Genomic DNA, 24,785 nt, shown 5'->3' on the forward strand with positions numbered 1-24,785 from the left:
CTATTTACACTAAATTCAGGTCATATTGAGGTCAAAATGCTCACTATGCCCACTATACCCCCTGATAAATTCCTTGAGGGCTGTAGTTTTCCAAATGGGGCCACTTTTGGGGGGTTTCCACTGTTTTGGTCTCTCAGGGGCTTTGCAAATGCAACATGGCACCTGAAAAACCAGTCCAGCAAAACTTGAGCTCCAAAAAAATGCACACTATACCCCTTGATAAATTCCTTGAGTGGTGTAGTTTGCCAAATGGTGTCTTTTTGGGGGTGTTTTCACTATTTTGGTACTGCAAGACCCCTTCAAACCTGACATGGTGGCAAAAATATATTCTAATAAGGAGGCCCCAAAATCCACTAGGTGCTCTTTTGCTTCTGAGGTCCGTACTTTAGTCCATTACCACACTAGGGCTACATGTGGGATATTTCTAAGCATTGCAGAATCTGGGCAATAAATATTGAGTTCAGTTTCTCTGGTAAAACCTTCTGTGTTACAGAAATGGATTAAAAGTGATTTTCTGAAGAAGAAAAAAATAGGGTCAAGGGTTTAGAAACTTTCTAAATGCTGTTTTGAATACTTTGAGGGGTGCAGTTATTTAAATGGGGTGATTTATGTGGAGTTTCTAATATATAGGGCACTCAAAGCCACTTCAGAACTGAAGTGGCCCATAATAAAAAAGGCTTTTGAAATTTTCTTGAAAATGTGAGAAATTGCTGCTAAAGTTCTAAGCCTTATAACGTCCTAGAAAAATAAAAGAATGTTAAAAAAATGATGCAAACATAAAGTAGACATATGGGATATGTGAAATAGTAACTATTTTGTGTGCTATTACTATCTGTCTTACAAGCAGATACATTTAAATTTAGAAAAATGCTAATTTTAAAAATGCTAAGCTCTCTGGCTGAGGACTCCTGTCTTGTGAAAGCCCTAGATGTCACTGTCTATATGTGGACAGTAACATCAGCCAGGAATTGCATAGCACCTATACAGAGTTTCATGCCTCTCAGACTCCCCAATTAAAAGAGAAATGGATTGCAGCTTATAGGAATTTTGACATAGAATGGAGAATTTTATTAAGACACAGACTGAAGTCAAATTCCATAGATTTGGCAACAAGTCTGGGACATTGCTAGCTAATCTGGTAAAAGGGAATAGACCACTTCAAATTGTTACCAAACTTAAAAGATCAGGCTGTACTGCTACTTCATGTCCGAAAGAGATAAATTGTATCTTAGGAGACTATTTTAGATGAGAGGAGCTTTCTGGAAAAGGTAGCTCTCCCAAAGGTGGAGGACTCACAACTTGATATCTTAAACACCGCCATTACGGTGGAGGAAGTTCAACAGGTCATTAGCTCTCTACCATCTGGTAAGGCCCCTGACCCGAATGGATATAATGGTGAGCTTTATAAAGCCCTAAATGTTCATATTATACATGTGTTAACTGCCTTGTTTAATACTATACTAACTGGAACTGATCTACCGATCCATATAAACACTGTCTATATTATATTGATGTCGAAGGAGGGACTGGATCTGAAACAACCAGGTTCGTAATGACCTAGTTCTCTGATCAATCAGGATCTGAAAATTCTAGCCAAACTGATAGCTAATAGGTTGGCCACTATTATGCCACACTTGATCCTGCCGATACAAGTAGGATTTATACAAGAAGGATCTGCCGTAGCTAACATTAGAAAAGTACTCCTGGCTTTGGACATGACAAACATGTCCATAGGGTGTTCTGCTGTACCTGCTCTAGTCACTATCGATGCAGAAAAACCTTTGATAATGTTGGAGTTGGCTGGAGAAGGTGTTGACTGTCATGGGGTTCAGTGGTGCCTTTACAGTCTACCTAAATAAATTCTATGCTAATCCGCAGGCTGGGGTGTTTATGCCTAGGTTTCTTAGGTTACCTGACGAAGGTAGCGAAACACACGTCGTGGTGTCCTCTCGGTTTTGGGATTAGTGCCATCTGCCATCATGTCAACCACAGGTAATAGACTCTGGCTTATTATGTAAATTGCTTGGATCTTTTTACTATTTATTGTATTGTATACTTGTGGTTTACCTTGGAGATCAAATTCTAGATACCTGATCCCAGGTGGAACTGTATCGCTATATAGTAGTATACTACTTATACCATTTTTAAAGGGTCATGTTGGGCTTTCCCACCCGAGGCATCTTTTAAATTTTGTGTTTTTTATCTATTGTATGTATTTGTATGGGGGTTTCCCAGTATTTGGGATAATAAAGATTATTATTTTTCTATACTAGTGGACTACTTTTTGTAATTTCGTTCTTTTGTTGCAGATATAATTATGTCTTTATTGTTTATTTTGTGCTTGGGATACATATTGGTATATTGAGCCTTTACCGTCTACCTAAATAAATTCTATGCTAATACGCAGGCTGGGGTGTTTATGCCTAGGTTTCTGTCAGCTCCTTTCCACTTGAGAAGGGGACTAGACAGGGATGTCACTTATTACACCTGTTATTTAATCTTGCCCTAGAACATCTTTCTAGACTCTTGGAGACCCAGATGTATTCTATGGTATTTGTATCCGGAAAAAGGACCTGCACACAGCCCTATTTGCGGATGACCTTATCCTGCTTATGGCAAATCTGTATACTGACTTGTCTAATGTCTTGAAAATAATGGCTGATTTTGGTCAGTTCTCCAGATTTAAAATTAACAAATCCAAATGTAAAATCCTCTTTTTGGGCACTGCTGGCCGGGGGAAGAGGGTTCCAAACCAAGAGCTAGAGATCTCCCAAGCTACAGTAGGATGTTTCTAACATACCTGGGTATAAAGGTTGGCTGCACCCCGGAATCTATATATAGATTGAACTTTCCACCCCTCCTAACAAAGATTATGCAAGAATTGCACCATTTGCATTCTCTTCGTCTGACGCTTTTGGGTCATAATCATTTACTCAACATGATGAGTGTTTCGAAATTATTATACCCACTACAAATGATCCCAGTTTTATTAAAGCAATTGGATGTCAATAGACTAGATAAAGCTGAGCTGTTTCCTTAACTCCCATAGTAGTGAATGACAGTTATGGAAGCAGCGTAGCATGCGAGCTACGCTGTTTCCGTAACTACCATTCGGTTCTATGGGAAGTACAGAAACAGCGTAGCTCAGTGAGCTACGCTGTTTCCTAAGTCATCGTCGGAATTCACCTGCTTCTGCTGCAACACACAGCAGAAGAACGGGGAGTTAGGGAGCCCGTTCTAGAGATAGGTACGGGTCCCAGAGGTAGATTTATGTTAAGGCCTAAGCCAGCTATAACACAGCAGCAGCAGGCTAGAATTACCACGGTGGGAAGGGCCACTGTTTTTGGTCTTTCCCAGCCTAATAATGCCAGCCTGCGGCCGCCCCAGTACCCGACCATCACTACAGATGGTCGGGTACTGGATCGTACTCAACTCTTCACGCTACCCCTGGTGGCGGTGAGTACCGGGGTGATAATGGGGGTTAGTCTTAGCCTCTGCACCAGCTAACACTAAGCCCCGCCTTAGTAATGGACGCTTTCAATCAGCCAGCAGCCATTCCGAAGGCGGTAGTAATGAAGTTTAAAAGAAAATACAAGACATAGAAAAAATATATTTTATTGAAATAAAAAACCTGCACACAACCCTCATTAACCATTTTATTGAAAATAAAAAAAGCCGTCATCGAAGTAGTCCTCGAATACGACGTAGTCCTATGACTAAACCTGAAAAAAATACACACAAAAAAAAAAATAGGAACACAGGTGGTAGGCTTAGATACAGGGCCCATGTTTGATACTGTCTGTTAGACCATGTATCTAAGCCTACCACAAGACAGGCTTAGATACAGGACCCCAGCAGACAGTAATCTTATACTGTATAAGATTACTGTCTGCTGGGGTCCTGTATCTAAGCATGCCTTGTGGTAAGCTTAGATACATGGTCAAACAGACAGCATCACACTTGGGCTTAGATAGAGGGCCCATGTGGGATACTGTCTGTTGGGCCCTGCTTTCTCAAGCAGCTGCCTGCAGCACTGGTCTACACCTAATAACTCTTTCTCTATACTGTATAATGGCCACTCTAAGGGTATGTTCACACGCAGAGTCAAAACCGTCTCAAAATACGGAGCTGTTTTCACGAGAAAACAGCTCCTGATTTTCAGACGTTTTTTGTGCCACTCGCGAAATTCGCTGCGTTTTTCGCTGCGTTTTTTTACATTCGTTTTTGGAGCTTTTTTCAATAGAGTCTATGGAAAACGGCTCCAAAAATGTCCCAAGAAGTGTCCTGCACCTCTTTTTCGCGGCCGTTTTTTTGCGTGTAAAAAAACGCAGCGAAAAACACTCCATCGTTTCCGATTTTTCAGCGAAAATAGGCCGTGTGAACATACCCTAAGTCCTGCATAGGACTTTTGAATCAATGCACAATTTATTTTAAATGTATGGTGCCTCAGTATGCTTCTAATAGGGCCAAGGTGGCCTATATCTTGTCACTACTTTCTGAAGAAGCATTAGCCTGGGCATCACCTTTAAGGAAATGTAATAAACCACTCATCTCTAATATACAAGCAATTCTATCTACGTTTGCAGAACCAGGTCATTCTTCATCTGCGGCTCCTTCCTTATTAAGACAACTTCAAGACACTTCATCTGTCGGACAATATGCCATTTAGTTCCATAGCCTGGCTACTGAGCTGCAATGGAATAACGAAGCCCTTGTGGCAAACTTTTGGGAAGTTTTGGCAGGCCGTATGAAGGATAAATGGGCAGATTTACCTGCTTTACCCTTTAGTGACCACCAATACGCCTTTTCACTGTAGTTACTAAGGGGCCTTAGGTTAGCTCGAGGCATTTTTACGGCGACCCAGTCTAAGTCCTGCATGGGTGTCCCGTGCAGGCTGGAGTGGGGGCTCGGTTGTCTGATGACAGCCTGGCTCCTGCCCCAAAGGCTGTGATCGCCGTTTAACCCGTTAAATGCTGCGGTCAATAGCGAACACGGCATTTAACTTGTTTACAGAGTGAGGGAGCTCCCTCTGTCACCGATCGGCAGCCTGCAAATGCAATTGCCGGCCTCCGATGGTGTTCCATGGCTAACTGTAGTAAAAGTGTAAAAAATAAATAAAAGTACACATACATGGTATCGCCGCGACCATAATGACCCAAACAAAAAGGTTATATGTAATTTAAATCGCAAGGTGAACGCCGTAAAAAAAAATGCAAAAAAACAATAGTGAAATTGCTATTTTTTTCCATTGCCCCCCAAAAAAGTCATAATAAAAATTTATGAATAAGTCTCATATACCCCCCAAAACAGTACCAATCAAAACTACGTCTTGTCCCGCAAAAAAAAACCCTCATATCACTAAATTGACGGAAAAATAAAATAATTACGGCTCTTGGAAAGCGACGATGCAAAAAACAAATAATTTTAGTTCAAAAGTGTTTTTATTGTGCAAAATTCGTAAAACATAAAAAACCTATACATATGTGGTATCGCCATAATCGTACCGACCCATAGAATAAAGGTAATGTATTATTGACACTGCATAGTGAACAGAGTGAATTTAAAACGCATAGAACCATGGCCGAATTTCAGTTTTTTTTTATATCCCCCCCCACAAAAAAGTGAATAAAAATGTATCAAAAAATTATATGTACCCCAAAATGGTGCCATTAAAAATTACAACTAATCCCACAAAAAACAAGTCCTCATACAGCTATGTCGATGGAAAAATAAAAAAGTTATAACTCTTTAAATGTGACTATACAAAAATGAAAAAAAATTGCTTGGTCATTAGGGCCTAAAATAGACTGGTCACTAAGGGGTTAATTAGATGAATCTCGTGGAAAGCGATGTGAAGTGGACCGTGTCTGTCAAGTTCCTTGGTTGGCACCCTCTCTTCATAAACCACTACAAGCCCCTGCTCCTGCTTATTCTGACAAACCTATACAGGTGGCTTAAGCTTAAACTCTCTGTAGAGGAACGTCAAAGAAGGTGTACTAATAATCTGTGTTTGTATTGCGGAGGCAAAAGCAATTATATAAATGATTTTCCATTCATCCACTCTGTAACTTACTTAAGGTTAAGTTAGATTTCTCGTCAGCCTACCACTCTCAATCCAATGGTCAAGTGGAATGCATCAACCAAGTTCTGGAGAACTTCCTCAGAAACTTTGTGTCCACTCTTCAAAATTATTAGACTAATGTTCTTCCCTGGGCAGTTTGCTTGTAATAACAATTCAGGTGAATCCACTCGGTCTTCTCCTTTCTTTTTGGTGTACAGTCAACATCCAAAACTTCCTCTTCCAGTTCCTACTCTTTTTGAAGTACCAGCAGCCAACATTTCACATGATGATTTTTTGCGTGACTGATGGAAGGCCAATGAATCAATAAATAAAACTGTTATGCTCTTCAAGAAAAATACTAACATGAAGCGTAGGAGTCCTTCTCAGTTCTGTCTAGGAGACAAGGTTTAGCAATTCTCCAAACATATTTGTCTGAAGACCCCGTTTCAAGTTAGCTCTTAAATTTTTTGCTCCCTATGTTGTCTTAAAACAAACTTCGTCTGCCTCAGTCCTTGCGTATTTCCAATTCTTTGCATGTGTCGCTTCTCAAAACTTTGGTTCATAATCATTTCTCTAAAAAGTCTCCATGTCCACTAACCCTGTTTACTGGTCCTGATGCTAAGTTTAAAGTTAATAAAATTCTTGACGTCAAAAGATCCAGAGGTAGACACCTCATTGATTGGAAGAATGTTGGTCCTGAGAAGGGCTTCTGGGAACCTGAGAAGAACATTCAAGCTATTTCGCTCATCAAGAAATTTTCCTGCAGTTTCCATACAAGTCTAAAAAGAGGGGCATAAGAAAGGGGGTACTGTTATGGCCTCGGCTGCTGCCTCTAACTGTCGCATACTTACCTGTCCCCGGCATCTTCTGTCTCCCAGCTGATGCCATGTCTTTTCCTGGACCACACTGCTTGCGCCACCCCCCCCCTTGCCGCTGCTCTCCTTCAGCTCCTTTGTCTACCACTAGTCTGCCTTCCTATCTTAAATGGCCAGCATGTGCCAATCCACCCAGCTTTCCTCGGTACAAAACCTACCTTCCCCCTTTGTTTTGGGCCTGAGAAATTAGGTTTTCTTGTTTGAAGTTAGTTTCCCTGCTGGATTGCATTTCGGATTACCATCACCGCCACTGCCCAAATTTTGACCACGTCTTGTCTGCCACCTGCTCTAACCTTTTGCCTGTCTCTCGTTAAGGTCAAACTCTGCTTGCCTTTACCTCCGGCGAACCGTCTGCCACCTGCCCTAACCTTTGCTAGTTTTTAATGTGTACTTGCCTACTGTTTTGCTACATAGTCTGTTCATGGCAGTCGTTGGCAATCAAGACTGCTCTGGAAGCAGCAACCTGGAGGTTCCTAGCAGCCAATTCCACATCTCCTTACAGGGGTCAAAGGTTGAATGCCTAAGGACCTCTAAGGCCTCATGCAAATGGTCTTGCCCGTAATAACGGCACGATTGCGGGCACGGCCGGCCACCGACTTCCGCGGGCCCCATTTACGGTCCGTAAAAAATGAAAAATAGGACATGCTCCATATTTCCCTGCACGGTTCTACGGCACGGACACCTATCCGTAGCGGTATGGAAAGTTATCCGCGGCCAATAGAACCGGGCGGGTCCATAATTGAGGACGGTTTAGCCCAACGCCAAATTTGTTGATAACACAGTGGGTTCACATGACTCTCCGTTGGTCTCGTGACAGAGTCTATATCACCACTAACGTTACTGATACATAGACAATATATATGTTTTTTGCCTAATATATATATATATTTTTTAAGCAGGACGTACACATGTTGTTATACTGCTGGGGTTTAGCGTCCTAAACATGCCCCTCTCAAAAATATCTGTTTTTGCCTAAGAAGAAGTTATAATACTGTGTGTACTGTATGTAAATTACCAGAGAAAAGTTTTGAGATGAGTCCAGGTGTACTGGCCTCGGTTTTATCTGGGCACTCAGCATGTGTCGTTGAACTCATCTCAACATTCTTCTCTGATAATTTACATACAGCACACGCTCTATTATAACTTCTTTTTAGATAAAATGCTAAAACTGACAGTTCTAACAGGGCTTGTTTTGGACGCTAAAACCCTTGTAGTATAAAGACATGCTGGTAGTTTAGTGTCCTTAAAGGCTATGTAAACCTTTGAAAGGCAAATTTTTTAATTTATTTTATTAATAAAAATGTGTATCAGTGTGTTTTGTGTAACTTTGTAAATACCTTTTATTAAAAATTTGTTTTGCTTTTTTTAGATACAGCTGCTCTTTTATAGAGAATACAGAGCAGCCGTATCTAAAAAAGTAAAAATATTTTTTAATAAATTGTATTTACAAAGTTGCACAAAACACACTGATACACCTTATTTATATATATATATATATATATATATATATATATATATATATATATTCCAAGAATCAGGCAGCACTCCAGAGATGTAGCAAAAATAGAAAAATGTGCTTTATTTTACCACTGATGGAATAAAGCACATTTTTCTATTTTTGCTACATCTCTGGAGTGCTGCCTGATTCTTGGAATATATATTTCGGGTGACTTTGGTCGTGTCCCTGGTGGGTTTGCACCCTCATCTTTATGAACTGACTGTGCGGTTAACATTTTTTTATTTTTATATATATATATATATATATATATACACACTACCGTTCAAAAGTTTAGGGTAACTTAGAAATTTCCTTATTTTTGAAAGAAAAGCACAGTTTTTTTCAATGAAGATAACATTAAATTAATCAGAAATAAACTCTATACATTGTTAATGTGCTAAATGACTATTCTAGCTGCAAACGTCTGGTTTTTAATGCAATATCTACATAGGTGTATAGAGGCCCATTTCCAGCAACCATCACTCCAGTGTTCTAATGGTACATTGTGTTTGCTAACTGTGTTAGAAGGCTAATGGATGATTAGAAAACACTTGAAAACCCTTGTGCAATTATGTTAGCACCGCTGTAAACAGTTTTGCTGTTTAGAGGAGCTATAAAACGGACCTTCCTTTGAGCTAGTTGAGAATCTGGAGCATTACATTTGTGGGTTCGATTAAACTCTCAAAATGGCTAGAAAAAGAGAGCTTTCATGTGAAACTCGACAGTCTATTCTTGTTCTTAGAAATGAAGGCTATTCCATGCGAGAAATTGCCAAGAAAGATTTCCTACAACGGTGTGTACTACTCCTTTCAGAGGACAGCACAAACAGGCTCTAACCAGAGTAGAAAGAGAAGTTGTAGGCCCTGCTGCACAACTGAACAACAAGACAAGTACATTAGAGTCTCTAGTTTGAGAAATAGACGCCTCACAGGTCCTCAACTGGCAGCTTCATTAAATAGTACCTGCAAAACGCCAGTGTCAACGTCTACAGTGAAGAGGCAACTCCGGGATGCTGGCCTTCAGGGCAGAGTGGCAAAGAAAAAGCCATAGCTGAGACTGGCTAATAAAAGTAAAAGATTAATATGGGCAAAAGCACACAGACATTGGACAGAGGAAGATTGGAAAAAAGTGTTATGGACAGACGAATCGAAGTTTGAGGTGTTTGGATCACACAGAAGAACATTTGTGAGACGCAGAACAACTGAAAAGATGCAGGAAGAGTGCCTGACGCCACCTGTCAAGCATGGTGGAGGTAATGTGATGGTCTGGGGTTGCTTTGGTGCTGGTAAAGTGGGAGACTTGTACAAGGTAAAAGGGATTTTGAATAAGGAAGGCTATCACTCCATTTTGCAACGCCATGCCATACCCTGTGGACAGCGCTTGATTGGAGCCAATTTCATCCTACAACAGGACAATGACCCAAAGCACACCTCCAAATTATGCAAGAACTATTTAGGGAAGAAGCAGGCAGCTGGTATTCTATCTGTAATGGAGTGGCCAGCACAGTCACCAGATCTCAACCCCATAGAGCTGTTGTGGGAGCAGCTTGACCGTATGGTACGCAAGAAGTTCCCATCAAGCCAATCCAACTTGTGGGAGGGGCTTCTGGAAGCATGGGGTGACATTTCTCCCGATTACCTCAGCAAATTCTAGAATGCCAAAGGTCTGCAATGCTGTAATTGCTGCAAATGGAGCATTCTTTGACGAAAGCAAAGTTTGAAGGAGAAAATTATTATTTCAAATAAAAATCATTATTTCTAACCTTCAATGTCTTGACTATATTTTCTAGTCATTTTGCAACTCATTTGATAAATATAAATGTGAGTTTTCAGGGAAAACACAAAATTGTCTGGGTGACCCCAAACTTTTGAACGGTAGTATATATATATATATATATATATATATATATATATATATATATATGTTTGTCTTTCAAAGGTTTACATAGCCTTTAAATCTAGTGAGAGGTCCCTTTTAAAATCATTATGTTGAAGTATTTGTTGGTACACATTTTTTTTTAGCATATTTTATGGAATAATAACCCCCAAATATAGTTACAAATAAGAGTTTTATCAAGCTACAAAATGATCTAGGCAACCCTGTTTAAAGATTAAAAAGTCTGTTTGCAAAGGTTCAACCTCAATGCAAATGCCTAGAATTTACACATATCACCAATGCAAATAACCTCCATTTATGGAATGTTTCCTCCAGTGCGTTCACATGGGAAAAATGCCCATGGAAATTGAATTTGTATATATCATCACATCTAAAGTATGTATCACGTAGCACTTGTTTTACCTGATAAATATTACAAGTTAAATGTTGCCACAATTGTAAATGCACCAATATAGTTCCTCAATTAGTATAATAAAACAGAAGGTAGAAAACACAACCGAGTAATAAACTCAAAATATGCCATTTTACAGCATATTCTAGTTCATCTCATGTTTTACACGGAAAGCGTTCAGTATTTATGTGTTGTATAGCTCATAGACATGAACTTAACAGAACATATAACCAGGTATGAAGACAAATATAGACAGATATGGATACAATTGTACAAACATAGTAGCAGAAGAGTAACGTGAGGTATAACACACAGGTACATACAGGTATAGTCAAGCAATTTATAGCAGACATGCACAGACACAGAAAATCTTGCTAAGGAGAGGTTAGTACTAGTAGTAGTTGTAGTAGTATTAGTAGCTGTAGTAGTAGTAGTAGTAGTAGTAGTAGTAGTAGTAGTAGTAGTAGTAGTAGTAGTCTTGGCCGACCTTAGATACGTTCGACCAGTGCGATCGCACAGGGCGCCAGCCGCCACACTGCAGGAGGATTGCCAGCGGGTGTGTGTAACCCCGCACCGTTGCAACTACCAGCGGGTCAGGTGCCACTCGCTAACTGCACCCAGGGCCGGCCTTAGGCAGTCGCCTTTCCACCCGGGCGCTTCTTCACTTAGTGGCCGTCGCTACCGCTGTAGCAGCCATAGCAGCTGCTAGTGGCGACACCGGGGCATGAGGGCGGTGGTGCCGCTAGCAGCTGCTGCGGCTGCTATAGCGGTGGCGACGGCACTATTGAAGAGCAGGGAGATATCTCCCTGTTCTGCTATCTACTAGCGCCACTGTAGCTCCCTGAAGGAGCAGAATCCCCATGTGGCCGAGGATTCCGCTCCTGGAGCGCTCCTTGATGTCTCTGTCCATATATGGACAGTGACATCAGGGGGAACTCCTGAAGCGGAATCCCCGGTCACAGCGTTGCGGACGCTATGACCGGGGATTCCACTCTAGGAGAAGCCAATGACGTCATGGACACAGACGACAGATTTTCTCCTGGAGTGGAATCGACGGTCACAGCGTCGGCAACGCTGTGGACGGGGATTCCGCTTCAGGAGTTTCCCCTGATGTCACTGTCCATATATGGACAGAGACATCAAGGAGCGCTCCAGGAGCGTAATCCCCAGCCACATGGGGATTCCGCTCCTTCAGGGAGCTACAGTGGCGCTATCTATCCTGGAAGGGGGGGGGTTTGCTATCTACAAGGGGACTGTGGGATGTGTGGCACTACCTACAAAAAAGGACATCTGTGCAGGAGCACACATAATACCCAGCTTTCCCGGCTATCAAATAAATGTGTGGAAATAAACTAAGATATAACTTTTATTTAATCTAGCTAAAAGGATTAATACTTTAGCTAGACTAAATAAAAGTTATATCTTAGTTTATTTCCACACATTTATTTGATAGCTGGGAAAGCTGGTTATTTTGTGTGCTCCTGCACAGTTGTCCTTTTTTGAATGTCTATTGCCCGCCAGCTATCAGTGTCATTTCGTAGTCCTTGCACTACCTACAAGGGGGCTGTGGGCAGTGTGGCACTAACTACCAGGGGGCTGTGGGCTGTGTGGCACTACCAACCAGGGGGCTGTGGGCTGTATGGCACTACCAACCAGGGGGCTGTGGGCTGTGTGGCACTACCAACCAGGGGGCTGTGGGCTGTGTTGCACTACCAACCAGGGGGCTGTGGGCTGTGTGGCACTCCCTACCAGGGGTCTGTGCGGCACTCCCTACCAGGGGGCTGTGCGGCACATGGGGAGGTAAGGTGGAGTGAGAAAAGTGGCATAATACTGTGGGCACAATTAGAGGACAAAATACTGTGTCCTTGAAGGGGTTGTAATATATTATATTATTAAATATTATTATTATACTGTATGGGGGCACTAAAGGGGCATTATAATTTTTTTATGGGCCATTTTTTTTTAATGATTGGGTGGGGCGCCGAAAGATAATTTTGCACAGGGCGCCATATATCCTAGGGCCGGCCCTGGTAGTAGTATTAGTAGTAGTAGTAGTAGTAGTAGTAGTTGCAGCTGTAGTATTAGTGGTAGCAGTAGTAGTAGCAGCAGCAGCAGTGGCAGTAGCAGTAGTAGTAGTAGTATTAGTAGTAGTAGTAGCAGTAGTAGTTGCAGCTGTAGTAGTAGTGGTAGCTGTAGCAGTAGCAGTAGCAGTAGTAGTTGCAGCTGTAGTAGTAGTGGTAGCTGTAGTAGTAGTAGTAGTGGTAGCTGTAGCAGTAGTAGTGGTAGCTGTAGCAGTAGCAGCAGTAGCAGTAGTAGCAGTAGCAGTTGCAGCTGTAGTAGTAGTGGTAGCTGTAGTAGTAGTGGTAGCTGTAGTGGTAGCAGTAGTAGTAGTAGCAGTAGTAGTAGTAGCAGCAGCAGCAGTAGCAGCAGCAGCAGCAGCAGCAGCAGCAGCAGTAGCAGTAGTAGTAGTAGTACTACATGGAGAGGTAAGGTTGAGTGAGACTCAGTAAAACATTTTTAAAGTGTATGCCAATCACCACTCTCCAAAACAAACCTGGGATATATGGGGTCTGACATCTGGGACAAATAACAGTGCCTCTTTTATCTACTGATAACGACTATGTAGATTCTTGAAGAAGCATTGATGTACAGTATATTTGGTTCCATCTATTTTATTGGTGCAATGTGAATGATTGATTCTGATAAATTATGATCTGCCGATTGAAATATCCCTCCCCCTTGTGTAGGAAGAATCTTTGCATGCTCTAATCTTCTAAATTTAAAATTTTTATAAGTAATAAAGGAGAAACAGCACCGCAACATTTGTAAAGCAATTTCTCCCGATTACGCAAATACCCCATATGTGGTAAAAAAAAATGCTGGTAATAAACTGCTGTTTGGACCCACAGCAGGGTTTAGAAGGGAAGGAGCAATATTTGGCTTTTGGAGCTCAAATTTAGCTGAAATGGTTTTCGGGTCTCATGTTGAATTTGCAAAGCCCCTGAGGGACCAAATCAGTGGAAACCCGCAAAAAGTGACCTCATTTGGGAAACTACACCACTTAAAAAATCTATCTAGGGGTATAGTGAGCATTTAGACAAGGGATAAGGGAGAAAAGGCACTCCAACATTTGTAAAGCAATTTCTCCCGAGTATGGCTATACCCCACTTGTGGTCATAAATGTTTTTTATTAGAAATCCCTTTCCGGACTGATACATTTTTTGCTTTTTCTTTTTCGTTTTTCCCTCCCCGCTTTCCAAGAGCCATAACTTTTTTATTCTTCTGTCAATAGAGTGGTGTGAGGGCTTATTTCTTGCAGGAGTATTTGTAGTTTCTATTGACACCATTTAAAGTACCATATAATGTACTAAGAAACTGAAAATAAAATTCTTTGCAGGCTGAAATTGGAAAAAACTGCAATTTCTCCATTGTCGATTAAATTCTTTATTTTTACGGCGTTCACCGTGCAAATGAAATAATGGTATATTGTTATAGTTCAGACTTTTACAGACGCTGCTATACCAATTTTGTGTCTCCTGCCGGAGACAGGACCTAATAGACTTGCTGTCAGTCTGACACTGACAGCTCTAATGCATTGCTCTATATAGAGAGTGCAAAGTATTAGAATAGAAAACAGCGGTGCAGGCTTTTAATCCCATAGTGGGACAAAAAAAAAGTTTCAAAAAAGTTTATAATTATGTTGTACTAAAGTATAAAAATAAAAGTTTCAAGTTGAAAAAAACAAATTCGCTTTTTTTCCCATAATAAGGATTTACTATAGGAAAAAAATTAAATATTAAAAAAAACATATTATAACTATATTTTGTATCGCCGCATTCGTATTGACCCAAACTATGAAACTATGAAGTAATTTTTCCGCACGGTGAACACACCATAAAAAAAAAATACAATGTCAGAATAACTCTTTTTTGGTCACCTCTCCTCTCAAAAAAGGGAATAAATGTGATCAAAAGGATGCATGCACCCCAAAATGGTACCAATAAAATCTACAGCCTATCCCACAAAAAAAAAAGCATACGCAGCTTTCTTGATGGAAAAATAAAAAAGTTATGGCTCACAGAATATGGTGACACAAAAAATAAATTATATAAAAAATTGATTTCATTGTACAAATGCTGTAAAACACAAAAAAAACTATATACATATGGTGTCAACGTATGCGCATCGACCGGAAGAACAAAGTTAATATGTAATTTATAGCTCATGGTGAACATCGTAAAAAAAAAACAATAAAAACACAATGCCAAATTTGCTATATTTTTTGGTCACCTTGCTTTTCAAAAATGTAAAAAAAAAGTGATCAAAAAGTCGCATATAAGTCAATAATGTAACCAATAAAAACTACGGATTGCCTCGCAAAAAATAAGTCTTTACACATCTCCGTAGACTAAAAAATGTAACTCAGAATATGGCGACACAAAATGTGCAGTGTGTTCCAAAAGGGAGATAAGATTGGGCACGATTTATCAGTGCGACACTGGCCACACATTTATGAATTATTATTTATTTAGCGCATTATTATTCCCTCTTATTATGCCCTAATGTACTCTGCCCAGCTTACATATGCTCCACATTATAAACTGAAATACCAGCAAAACCGCAAACAGAACAATTACCAAGCAAAATCTGCACTCCAAAAGCCAAATGGCGCGCTCTCCCTTCCAAGCCCTACGCTGTGCCCAAACAGCAGTTTACGTCCACATATATGGCATTCCCATAACTGGGAGAACCTGCTTAACAGTTTTTTTTAGGTAAATGTCTTTAGTGGCACAAGCTGGGCATAATAAATGACGCACTAAAATGTAATGGAAAATTTACATTTTGCACTGTGCACCATCTGCTGCGCATTCATTTCTAATGAAGCTGTGAGATCAAAATGCTCACTACACCCCTTAAATATTTCCTTAAGGGGTGTTGTTTCCAAAGTGGGGGTCACTTCTTGGGGGTTTGTTTTACTATTTGATCTCAGAGCCCTACAATTGTGGGACAATGCTGTGAAAATCATCAAAATAGTCCTGAAAAGTGCATGGTGCTCTTTCACTCCTGAGCCCTGCCAAATGTCCAGGCAAATAATAAATGCCTTGAGTGGTGTAGTTTCCAAAATGGGATTGCTTTTTGTGGGCTTCCACTGTACTCTGGTACCTCAGGGGCTTTGCAAATGCGACATGGCGCCAGAACACCAATCCAGCAAAGTCTGCACTCGAAAAGACAAATGGTGCTCCTTCCATTCTGGGCCCTGCTTTATATCCGAACAGCAGTGTCGGACCACATATGGGGTTTTTCTATACTCGGGAAAAATTGACTAACAAATGTGCATTTGAGTTTTTTCTCCTATTACCCCTTGCGAAAATGAAAAATTGGTAGCTAAATCTACATATATTTGGAAAAAATTTAAATTGTAATTTTCACTACATAATTCTAATAAAATCTATGAAAGACCTGAGGGGTCAAAATGCTTGCTACACGCCTAGATGAATGGCCTCAGGGGTGGAATTTTTAAAAATTGAGTCACTTTTAAGGGGTTTCCACTGTACTGGTACCTCAGGGGCACTGCAAATGTTACAAACTCAATCCAGCAAAATCTGCATGCCAAATAGAGCTCCTGTCTTTCTGAGCACTGCCCTTTGTCCAAACAGCAGTCTATGGGGTATTCCTGCACTCGGAAGAAATTGCTTTACAAATGTTAGGGTGCTTTTTCTCCTTTATGTCTTGAAAACTTTTCAACATATTTGTACAAAAATTTAGATTTTCATTTTCACAGCCTAATTCCAATGATTTCTGCAAAAGAACTGTGGGGTCTAAATGCTTACTACACCCTTAGATAGGTTCCTTAAGGGGTGTAGTTTCCGAAGTGGAGTCACTTTTGGGGAGTTTCCACTGTTTTGGTCCCTAAGAGGCTTTGCAAATGCAACATGGCACCGAAAACCATTCCAGCAAAATTTGAAGTCCAAAAGCCAAAGGGTGCTCCTTCCCTTCTGAGCCCTTACGTGTGTCCAAACAGCAGTTTATTATCACATATGGAATATTGCCGAAATCGGGAGAAATTGCTTTAGAAATGTAAGGTTGTTTTTTTCTTCATTATTATTTTTTGGGGGGAAAAAAATTGATTTTCATTTTCATGGCCGAATTCCAATAAATTCAGCAAAAAAACAGTGGGGTCAAAATACTCACTACACTCCTAGATGAATGCCCTGAGGGGTGTAATGCACTGTTTTGGTCCCTCAGGGCTATGCAAATGCAAACCATGCTATGCAAACTATGCAAACCATTCCAGCAAATTCTGCCCCTCTCTTGTCAGGTTTGTAGTTGTGCCATATTATTTTAATTTAGTTATAATTAATTGAATGTAACTCTGTGGGATGTTTAAAGTTTGGGATATTTTTTTATAACCCAATTCTGATCTATACTTCTCCACAGCTTTGTCTCTGACCCGTTTGGAGAGCTAGTTGGTCTTCATGTTACTTGCTTAGTGGTGTTAACAACCTACAAAAAGGTTAACAGTTCAAAAATATTTAATTTAAATATTCTTATCCTTATTGTAACATAGGCCAAAAAAAACTATAATAAAAGAAATTTAAATTAAAAGTAATTAAAAGCAGGAAAGAAAATATTACTCACACTAATAGCAGTCACCTTTTAGAGTCAATAGTCAAAAACCATAAAACTAGACATGTGGAATATAATAACTAACATGAACTGTGTCTGACTAATGAAAAGCAAGATTATACACTACATAGAAACGACTAGTGCGGTTAGTCTAATAATAGAGTAGCACAGTAAGGTGTATATATACAGACCAGTGGCAACCACGTGCCAAATTGGCATGCAGTTGCCACTGGTCTGTATATATACAGTACCTTTACTATGCGACTCCATTATTAGACATCTGAGAGATAAGGGCACTAATCATTTCTATGTAATATATAATCTTGCTTTGCATTAGTCAGATACATGTTAGTTACTCTATTTAAAATGTGTAATTTTATGGCATTTGACCAATGACTCAAGTAGATGATTGTTTTCAGTGTGAATGATGTTTTATTTCCTGTTTTAGTTGCGATATTTATTACTGTTTTTGTGATTTATGAAACAATAAAGGTATGAAAACTTCTGGAACTGAGTGCCTTTTTGTAGGTTGTTTTAATTTAGGTGGGCTTCATAGATTACATTTGATTTATTATATGCCCTTTATATAGGTTGTTCTTTTTAGTGGCGTTGCAAACTTAGGGGCTTTTCAGAACAGGCGTATTTACACTGACATCATGTGACAGATCATGTGACTCTTTGATTGCACACAGGAGGACCTTATTAACCCCTTCCCGACATTTGTCATAAGTATACATCATGGAAAGCCAGTTCTTCCCGCAAAATGTTGTATACTTACGACAAATGGATGGCATCGGCTCAGAAGCTAAGTCGGTGCCAGCCTCCCCGGATGTCATCTGTATCTTACAGCTGACACCCTGCTGTAATGGCGAGGACCGAAGTTAACGTTTATCCCTGCCATTAACCCCTTAAATGCAGCGGTCCAAAGTGATCGCTGCATTTAAGGTGTTTGCAGCTCATTGGCACCCCAGCAATGAAATCGCCGGGGTGTCGTGGGCCGCAATGGTGGCCTCCCGGTCTGCCTAGTACAGAAAACTTCCAACTCCCGCCTGGAGGCAGGACATAAAAGGCTTCCGTAGCCGTTGGCAAGATGGCATCGGCTCAGGAGATGAGCCGGCGTCATTAGCGATGTATGTCAGCTGTATGCCACAGCTGACATCCACCTGTAACGGCAGGAACCGGAGCTAGCTCCGATCCCTGCCATTAACCCCTTAGATGCAGCGATCGAAAGCGATTGCTGCATCTTTGTGGTTGTCAGCAGATCGGCAGCTCTGCCCTGCAATCGAAGGGATGCCGACTGCTACTATGGCAACAGGAGACCTAACAATGGCCTCCTGCTCTGCCATTACGGAAGCCAATTAGGCCTCGCCCGGAGGCGAAGCCTAATCGGCTTGCTGTCAGTGAATGACTGACAGATCTAATACATTGCACTACATAGGTAGTGCAATGTGTTAGAAAATAAATCTGACAGTTGGACCTTCAAATCCCCTAGTGGAACTAAAAAAAAAGTGTGAAAATAATAGTTGGAAAAAACATAATAAAAGTTTCAAGTAATGAAATAAATCACAATCGCCCCTTTTCCCTTATCAAGTCCTTTATTATTGAAAATACAGTACATATGGTATCGCCGTAATCGTATCGACCCGCAGAAAAAAGTAAAATGTCATTTATAGCTCACAGTGAAAACGGTAAAAACAAAAAGGACAAAAAACATTGTCAGAACTTGTTTTTTTATCACCTTGCTTGCCAAAAAATGGTGAAAAGTGATCAAAAAGTTGTATGTACCAAAAAATGGTACTAATAAAAACTACAGCTCGTCCCGCAAAAAATAAGCCCTCACACCGCTCAATCGACCAAATAACAAAATAAGTTCCGGCTCTCGGAATGTGGTGAAACAAAATGTTTTTGGTTTTTCTTAACAAATAGTTTATATAAAAGTAGAAAAAAAAGTATAAAACCCTGTGTAAATTTGGTATCACCTTAATCGTATTAAGTCTCAGAAAAAAATTTAAGTTGTCGTTTTTACTGCACGGTGAAAGACGTAAAAACTAAACCCAAAAAACAATGGAGGAATCGTAGCTGTTTCCAACTTCAGCCTGCAAAGAATTACATTTTGAGTTTCCAAGCACATTAAATGGTACTTTAAATAGTGTCACTAGAAACTACAATTCCTTTCCCAAAAAATAAGCCCTCACACCACTCTACTGACAGAAAAATAAAAAAAGTTATGGCTCTTGGAAAGCAGGAAGCGAAAAACTAAAATGAAAAAGCAAAAAATTGATCAGTCCTGAAAGGGTTAATTAATTTCTAATGAAAAACCATTTATGACCACATGTGGGGTGTAGCCGTACTCAGGAGAAATTGCTTTACAAACTTTTGTATGCTTTTTCTCCTTTATCCTTTGTGAAAATAAAAAAATTCAGCATTTTAGTGTAAAAAATTTTGATATTCATTTCCACACCCTAATTCTAATAAATTCTGCAAAAGACCTGTGGGGTCTAAATGCTCACTATACCCCTAGAAAGATTCCTCAAGGGGTGTAGTTTCCCAAATGGGGTGGTCAGTTTTGGGGGGTTTCCACTGTTTTGGTCCCTCCAGGGCGTTGCAAACGCGACATGGCACCAAAAACCAATCCAGCGAAATCTGCGCTACAAAATCCAAATAGTGCTTCTTCCATTCTAAGCCCTGCCGTAGGTCCAAACAGTAGTTTATTACCACATATGCGTTATTTTCATAATCGGGAGAAATAGCTTTACAAGTTTTTGGGTGCTTTTTATTCTTTATTCCTTGTAAAAATTAAAAATGTCTATGTTTTACCAGAAAAATAGTAGATTTTCATTTTCACAGACTAACTCCAATAAATTTAGCAAAAGACCTCTGGGGTCAAGATGCTAACTGTACCTCTAGATAAACTCCTTGAGGTGTGTTGTTTCCAAAACAGTTGTAAATAACTAATGTACCAGAGGCACAATGAAAACCATTTTCCCAGCTACCAACTAAATAAATGTAAGATATAACTTTTAATAGTAAATGGATTAAAAGTCCAGGAGGGACAGACCAGCACACAGAAGAGTTAAAATTAGCTAGAGACCATTTAGCACATACTCTTTAGAAATGCTGCCAGAGAAGGCAGGATTTGGTGTATGGATCCTGTTACGTTAGGATGCCTGTGTCAGCAGCTGCAGACTGCGCGACAAGCGGTAGTAAACCAGAGTGGGAGATATGAGAGCTAATAGGTCAAGCAGTTAAAATTGCTAAGTGTATCGCCCCCCCCCCCCCCCCCCCGACATGTTTCGTTGTTCACACAACGTCCTCAGGGGATAACAATGGGGCTTGTAAGCGTGCGCTTCACTTCCTTGTAATTTAAAGACTCAGATGAGCCTCACGCAGAATCAGCTGCGTGAGGACCAATAGAAACACACAAATGGAGACGATTGAACGTAGTACCTGGCTTCCACCTCCTATAAATGGATCCTTCTCTTGTGGCAGATGTTCCTTCTGCTCATTCATGCCCACGACTAAGACCTTTTCCAATCCCTCTGATGGGAAAACTTATACCATCAAGCAATTTATTAATTGCCAAAGTAGTGGGGTCATTTATGCAGCCCTATGCCCGTGTCCCAAACTGTATATAGGTAAGACCATCCAACAGCTTCGAAGGAGGATCTCAAAGCATATAAGCACTATCAATACGAAAGAGGATACTCCTCTTTCTAAACATATTAGGTCTGTACATCAAGGGGACACTAGTGCCCTTAAATTTTGGGGCATCACCCAAGTGAAACTGGGGCCCAGAGCTGGTAATCTGGATAAAAAGCTTCTCCAAGAAGAAGCTAAATGGATTCATAGGTTGAATACCTTGAATCCCAGTGGTTTAAATGAAGGCTTTACTTTTGTTGCCTTCCTATAACCCGTTGAAAATTTAGGCTTATATATATCTATTTCATTATTTATACTTTGTGATGTTCCGTCAATATGATTACATTACTTATACACTAACTACATTCTATATGCTATATACGGCATTTCTACCCTGCTCCCCATTCTTGAGGGGGATATAAACTGAACAATTATCACATCTGTGGTCCATTCTGACAGACCACCTTCTTTTCCTTGTAACTCAGTAATAGCACGTCTCTATCAATGCACGAGCAACCTAGTATGATACAATCATTACTGTTTCTGTATACTTCTATAGTACTTATACTTCATGTGCTACATAAGCTTGGTACTTTATCTGCGCCTAATCTGGCTTTTTTCTATCCCCCTGGACATCATATGTGTATCCTGTACATACGCATAGGACTTACCATATAACTATTGCCCTGTTCCATCAGCGCCGGCTCTAAGTCTACAGACATGCGCACCTGCCGTCTTGGTCACAATAGACGGCTAAGTCCGTTCTTGGACCTACCGCGCATGCGCTACTTTCACGCATCGGCTAAGTCCAACTTTGGACCCTTTGCGCCTGCGCTATCCATCTGTATGGATCGGCACATAACTTTGTCTCTTCACTGACTCTGCCGTCTTGTCGCAGCTGACGGCTAAGTCCTGTTTTGGACCTTCTGCGCATGCGCCATTCACACACATCGGCAATTTTGGACCGTCTGCGCCTGCGCTGGCCACACGCACTGATTGGTGCATAAACTCCGTGTTCTTATTGACTTTCGACCCTGTCAATCTTATATCTTGGAGGCGTGTCATCACCTAGCCATGTTTATTGGCTCACTAACAAGGCATACTAAAGTCTGGGCTATCTGTCATAGCCTCCTTCGGCTAAGTCCACCGTAGATAGTTATATCCATGCGCAGTCTGTACATTCTGATTGCCACTCCTGTGCCCCTACCTGATTGGTATATACATACGCCAGTCTCATTTTTCTGAGGCTCGTCTCCATATGTGTGTTTCTATTGGTCCTCACGCAGCTGATTCTGCGTGAGGCTCATCTGAGTCTTTAAATTACAAGGAAGTGAAGCGCGCGCTTACAAGCCCCATTGTTATCCCCTGAGGACGTTGTGTGAACAACGAAACATGTCGGGGGGGGGGGGGGGCGATACACTTAGCAATTTTAACTGCTTGACCTATTAGCTCTCATATCTCCCACTCTGGTTTACTACCGCTTGTCGCGCAGTCTGCAGCTGCTGACACAGGCATCCTAACGTAACAGGATCCATACACCAAATCCTGCCTTCTCTGGCAGCATTTCTAAAGAGTATGTGCTAAATGGTCTCTAGCTAATTTTAACTCTTCTGTGTGCTGGTCTGTCCCTCCTTCACTTTGAATCCATTTACTATTAAAAGTTATATCTTACATTTATTTAGTTGGTAGCTGGGAAAATGGTTTTCATTGTGCCTCTGGTACATTAGTTATTTACAATTGTTGGTCTGACCTGCCAGCTACCAGGGTCTTCTCTAATATTTCAGTGTTTCCAAAACAGTGTCACTTTTGGGGAGTTTCCACTATTTTGGCACCACAAGACCTCTTCAAACCTGACATGGTGCCTAAAATATAATCTAAAAAAAGGAGGCCCCAAAATCCCCTAGGTGCTCCATTGCTTCTGAGGCCGGTGTTTCAGTCCATTAGCGCACTAGGGCCACATGTCAGATATTTCTAAAAACTGCAGAATCTGGGCAATAAATATTAAGTTGCATTTCTCTGGTAAAACTTTCTGTGTTACAGAACAAAATATATTACAAATTAATTTCGGCAAAAAAATTTAATTTGTAAATTTCCCCTCTATTTGCTTTAATTACTGTGAAACGCCTAAAGGGTTAAGAAACTTTCTGAATGCTGTTTTGAATACTTTGAGAGGTGCAATTTTTAAAATGGGGTGATTCATGGGGTCTATCTAATATATAAGGCCCTCAAAGCCACTTTAGAACTGAACTGCTCCTTGAAAAAATAGCCTTTTAAAATTTTCTTGAAAATATGAGAAATTGCTGCTAAAGTTCTAAGCCGTTTTTTCCTCACTGATTCTTTAAACCTTTAGGGATATAGTTACTTCCGGTTACCATGTAACCGTTTATATTTGGTTCATAGGGTATATCGGAATGCATAAAATGATAGTGCAGATATAGCAATATTTGCTTCTAGTGCTATCGCACTTACATTGACACTATTAGTAAAGTAATTTGGTAGGCTAATATGATATGTGCTCCACAAAAAAATACTTGTCTCTCTAGTCTTTGTACTATTTTTTAGATAATTTGATATTTTTATATTATTATTTTAATGTTTTAATATTTTTATTGTTTCTCTAAGCTAGAGGTTTTATTATACAGGCAATAGTACGAGCAGAGTTCATATGCCCCACTCCTATGCTCTGGTATATGTTACTAGTGCTGTTTAGAGATCTTTATCTCTGTTCATTAACATCCAAAAAGACACTGAACTGCTTGTGCAGCTCTGCAGTCCTTATCAGATGCACCACATTCAAAGCAAACAATGCCAGTGTGGTTACTGCACCGTTCCTAATGTAGCTACAAGTGGCAGCCCTATTGAAACCCATATGTCTATTCAGCCACCAAGTATCAGCCCTACGCGTTTCTTTACTTTATTTGTATCTGTCGTAATTCTTTAGAGGCCTGCAGATTTTATTCTATTTAATAGTTTAGCGCACAACGTATTATATGCATCGATTCATGCCTGGCGTGGACCCAGATTGCTAGCCGCAGTTCGCGGCAGAACAGCCCATCTTAAAAAGGCGAAGTGTCCACCCCCCTATAGATGTCTAAACCAATGATGTGGCTCAACGTATTATGCTTGTCCCGCCCCCTTGGAAGAGGGGCTCGTCATGTATATCCAATCATTAGCCAGCTAAACCAGCTTCCCCTAGATGACATGTTGAGTAATGATTGGATGGGTCTGCACTGCTGTCAGTGTGATGTAAGTGACTTAATCTGGTTTCTGTTGGGGATCTTTCCTTTGGCAAGAAAGTTCTTCATGCCATAATCCCCTCTAAAAGTTTTCATTTGTTAACTCCCCTGTGGTGCAGTCCTATCATCCTGTGGTGCTGTCATGGGGGGGGGGGGGGGGTTTCTTAGAAACCGAATTACTGTTAAGTCTAATTCAATTTTTCTACATTTTTGCAAAGTTAATAAATCAATCACTAATGTATACAAACCAAAAAATGGCACCTGCATGAAGTACAACTCGCCTCCCAAAAACTAAGCCTCATACAGCTACTTTGAACAAAAAACAAAAGAGTAAGACTACTGGAAAGCAATGCGTAAAAAATAAATAAAATTGTTCTAGTCCCCAGGTCCAAAATTGACCTGGTCTTCAAAGGGTTAAACAAAATGGCTGCCCCCATAGTCATGAACAGGAAACAGAATAAAATAATCCACACTCAGAAAATCAAACCAGAATAGAAGAAAATTTCAGTATCTGGTGTTGGTTAATAAAAAAAAGTATAGGTGATATATTTCCTTTAACCCT

At 40.4% G+C, this 24,785-nt stretch overlaps 1 protein-coding gene across 1 annotated transcript in view; it reads left to right on the plus strand.

Annotated features, from left to right (window-relative positions):
• The first annotated feature begins 1,057 nt into the window (after positions 1-1,057).
• Positions 1,058-24,785, plus strand: part of LOC142657460 (regulator of G-protein signaling 21-like) — a 121,734-nt gene continuing 98,006 nt past the window's right edge. The window contains exons 1-2 of the mRNA XM_075832492.1: positions 1,058-1,138; positions 1,233-1,365. Coding sequence (XP_075688607.1) covers positions 1,058-1,138; positions 1,233-1,365 — 214 coding nt within the window. The remainder of the gene's footprint in view (positions 1,139-1,232; positions 1,366-24,785) is intronic.

This window comes from Rhinoderma darwinii, chromosome 7 (assembly GCF_050947455.1).
Source record: "Rhinoderma darwinii isolate aRhiDar2 chromosome 7, aRhiDar2.hap1, whole genome shotgun sequence".
Taxonomy (NCBI): domain Eukaryota; kingdom Metazoa; phylum Chordata; class Amphibia; order Anura; family Rhinodermatidae; genus Rhinoderma; species Rhinoderma darwinii.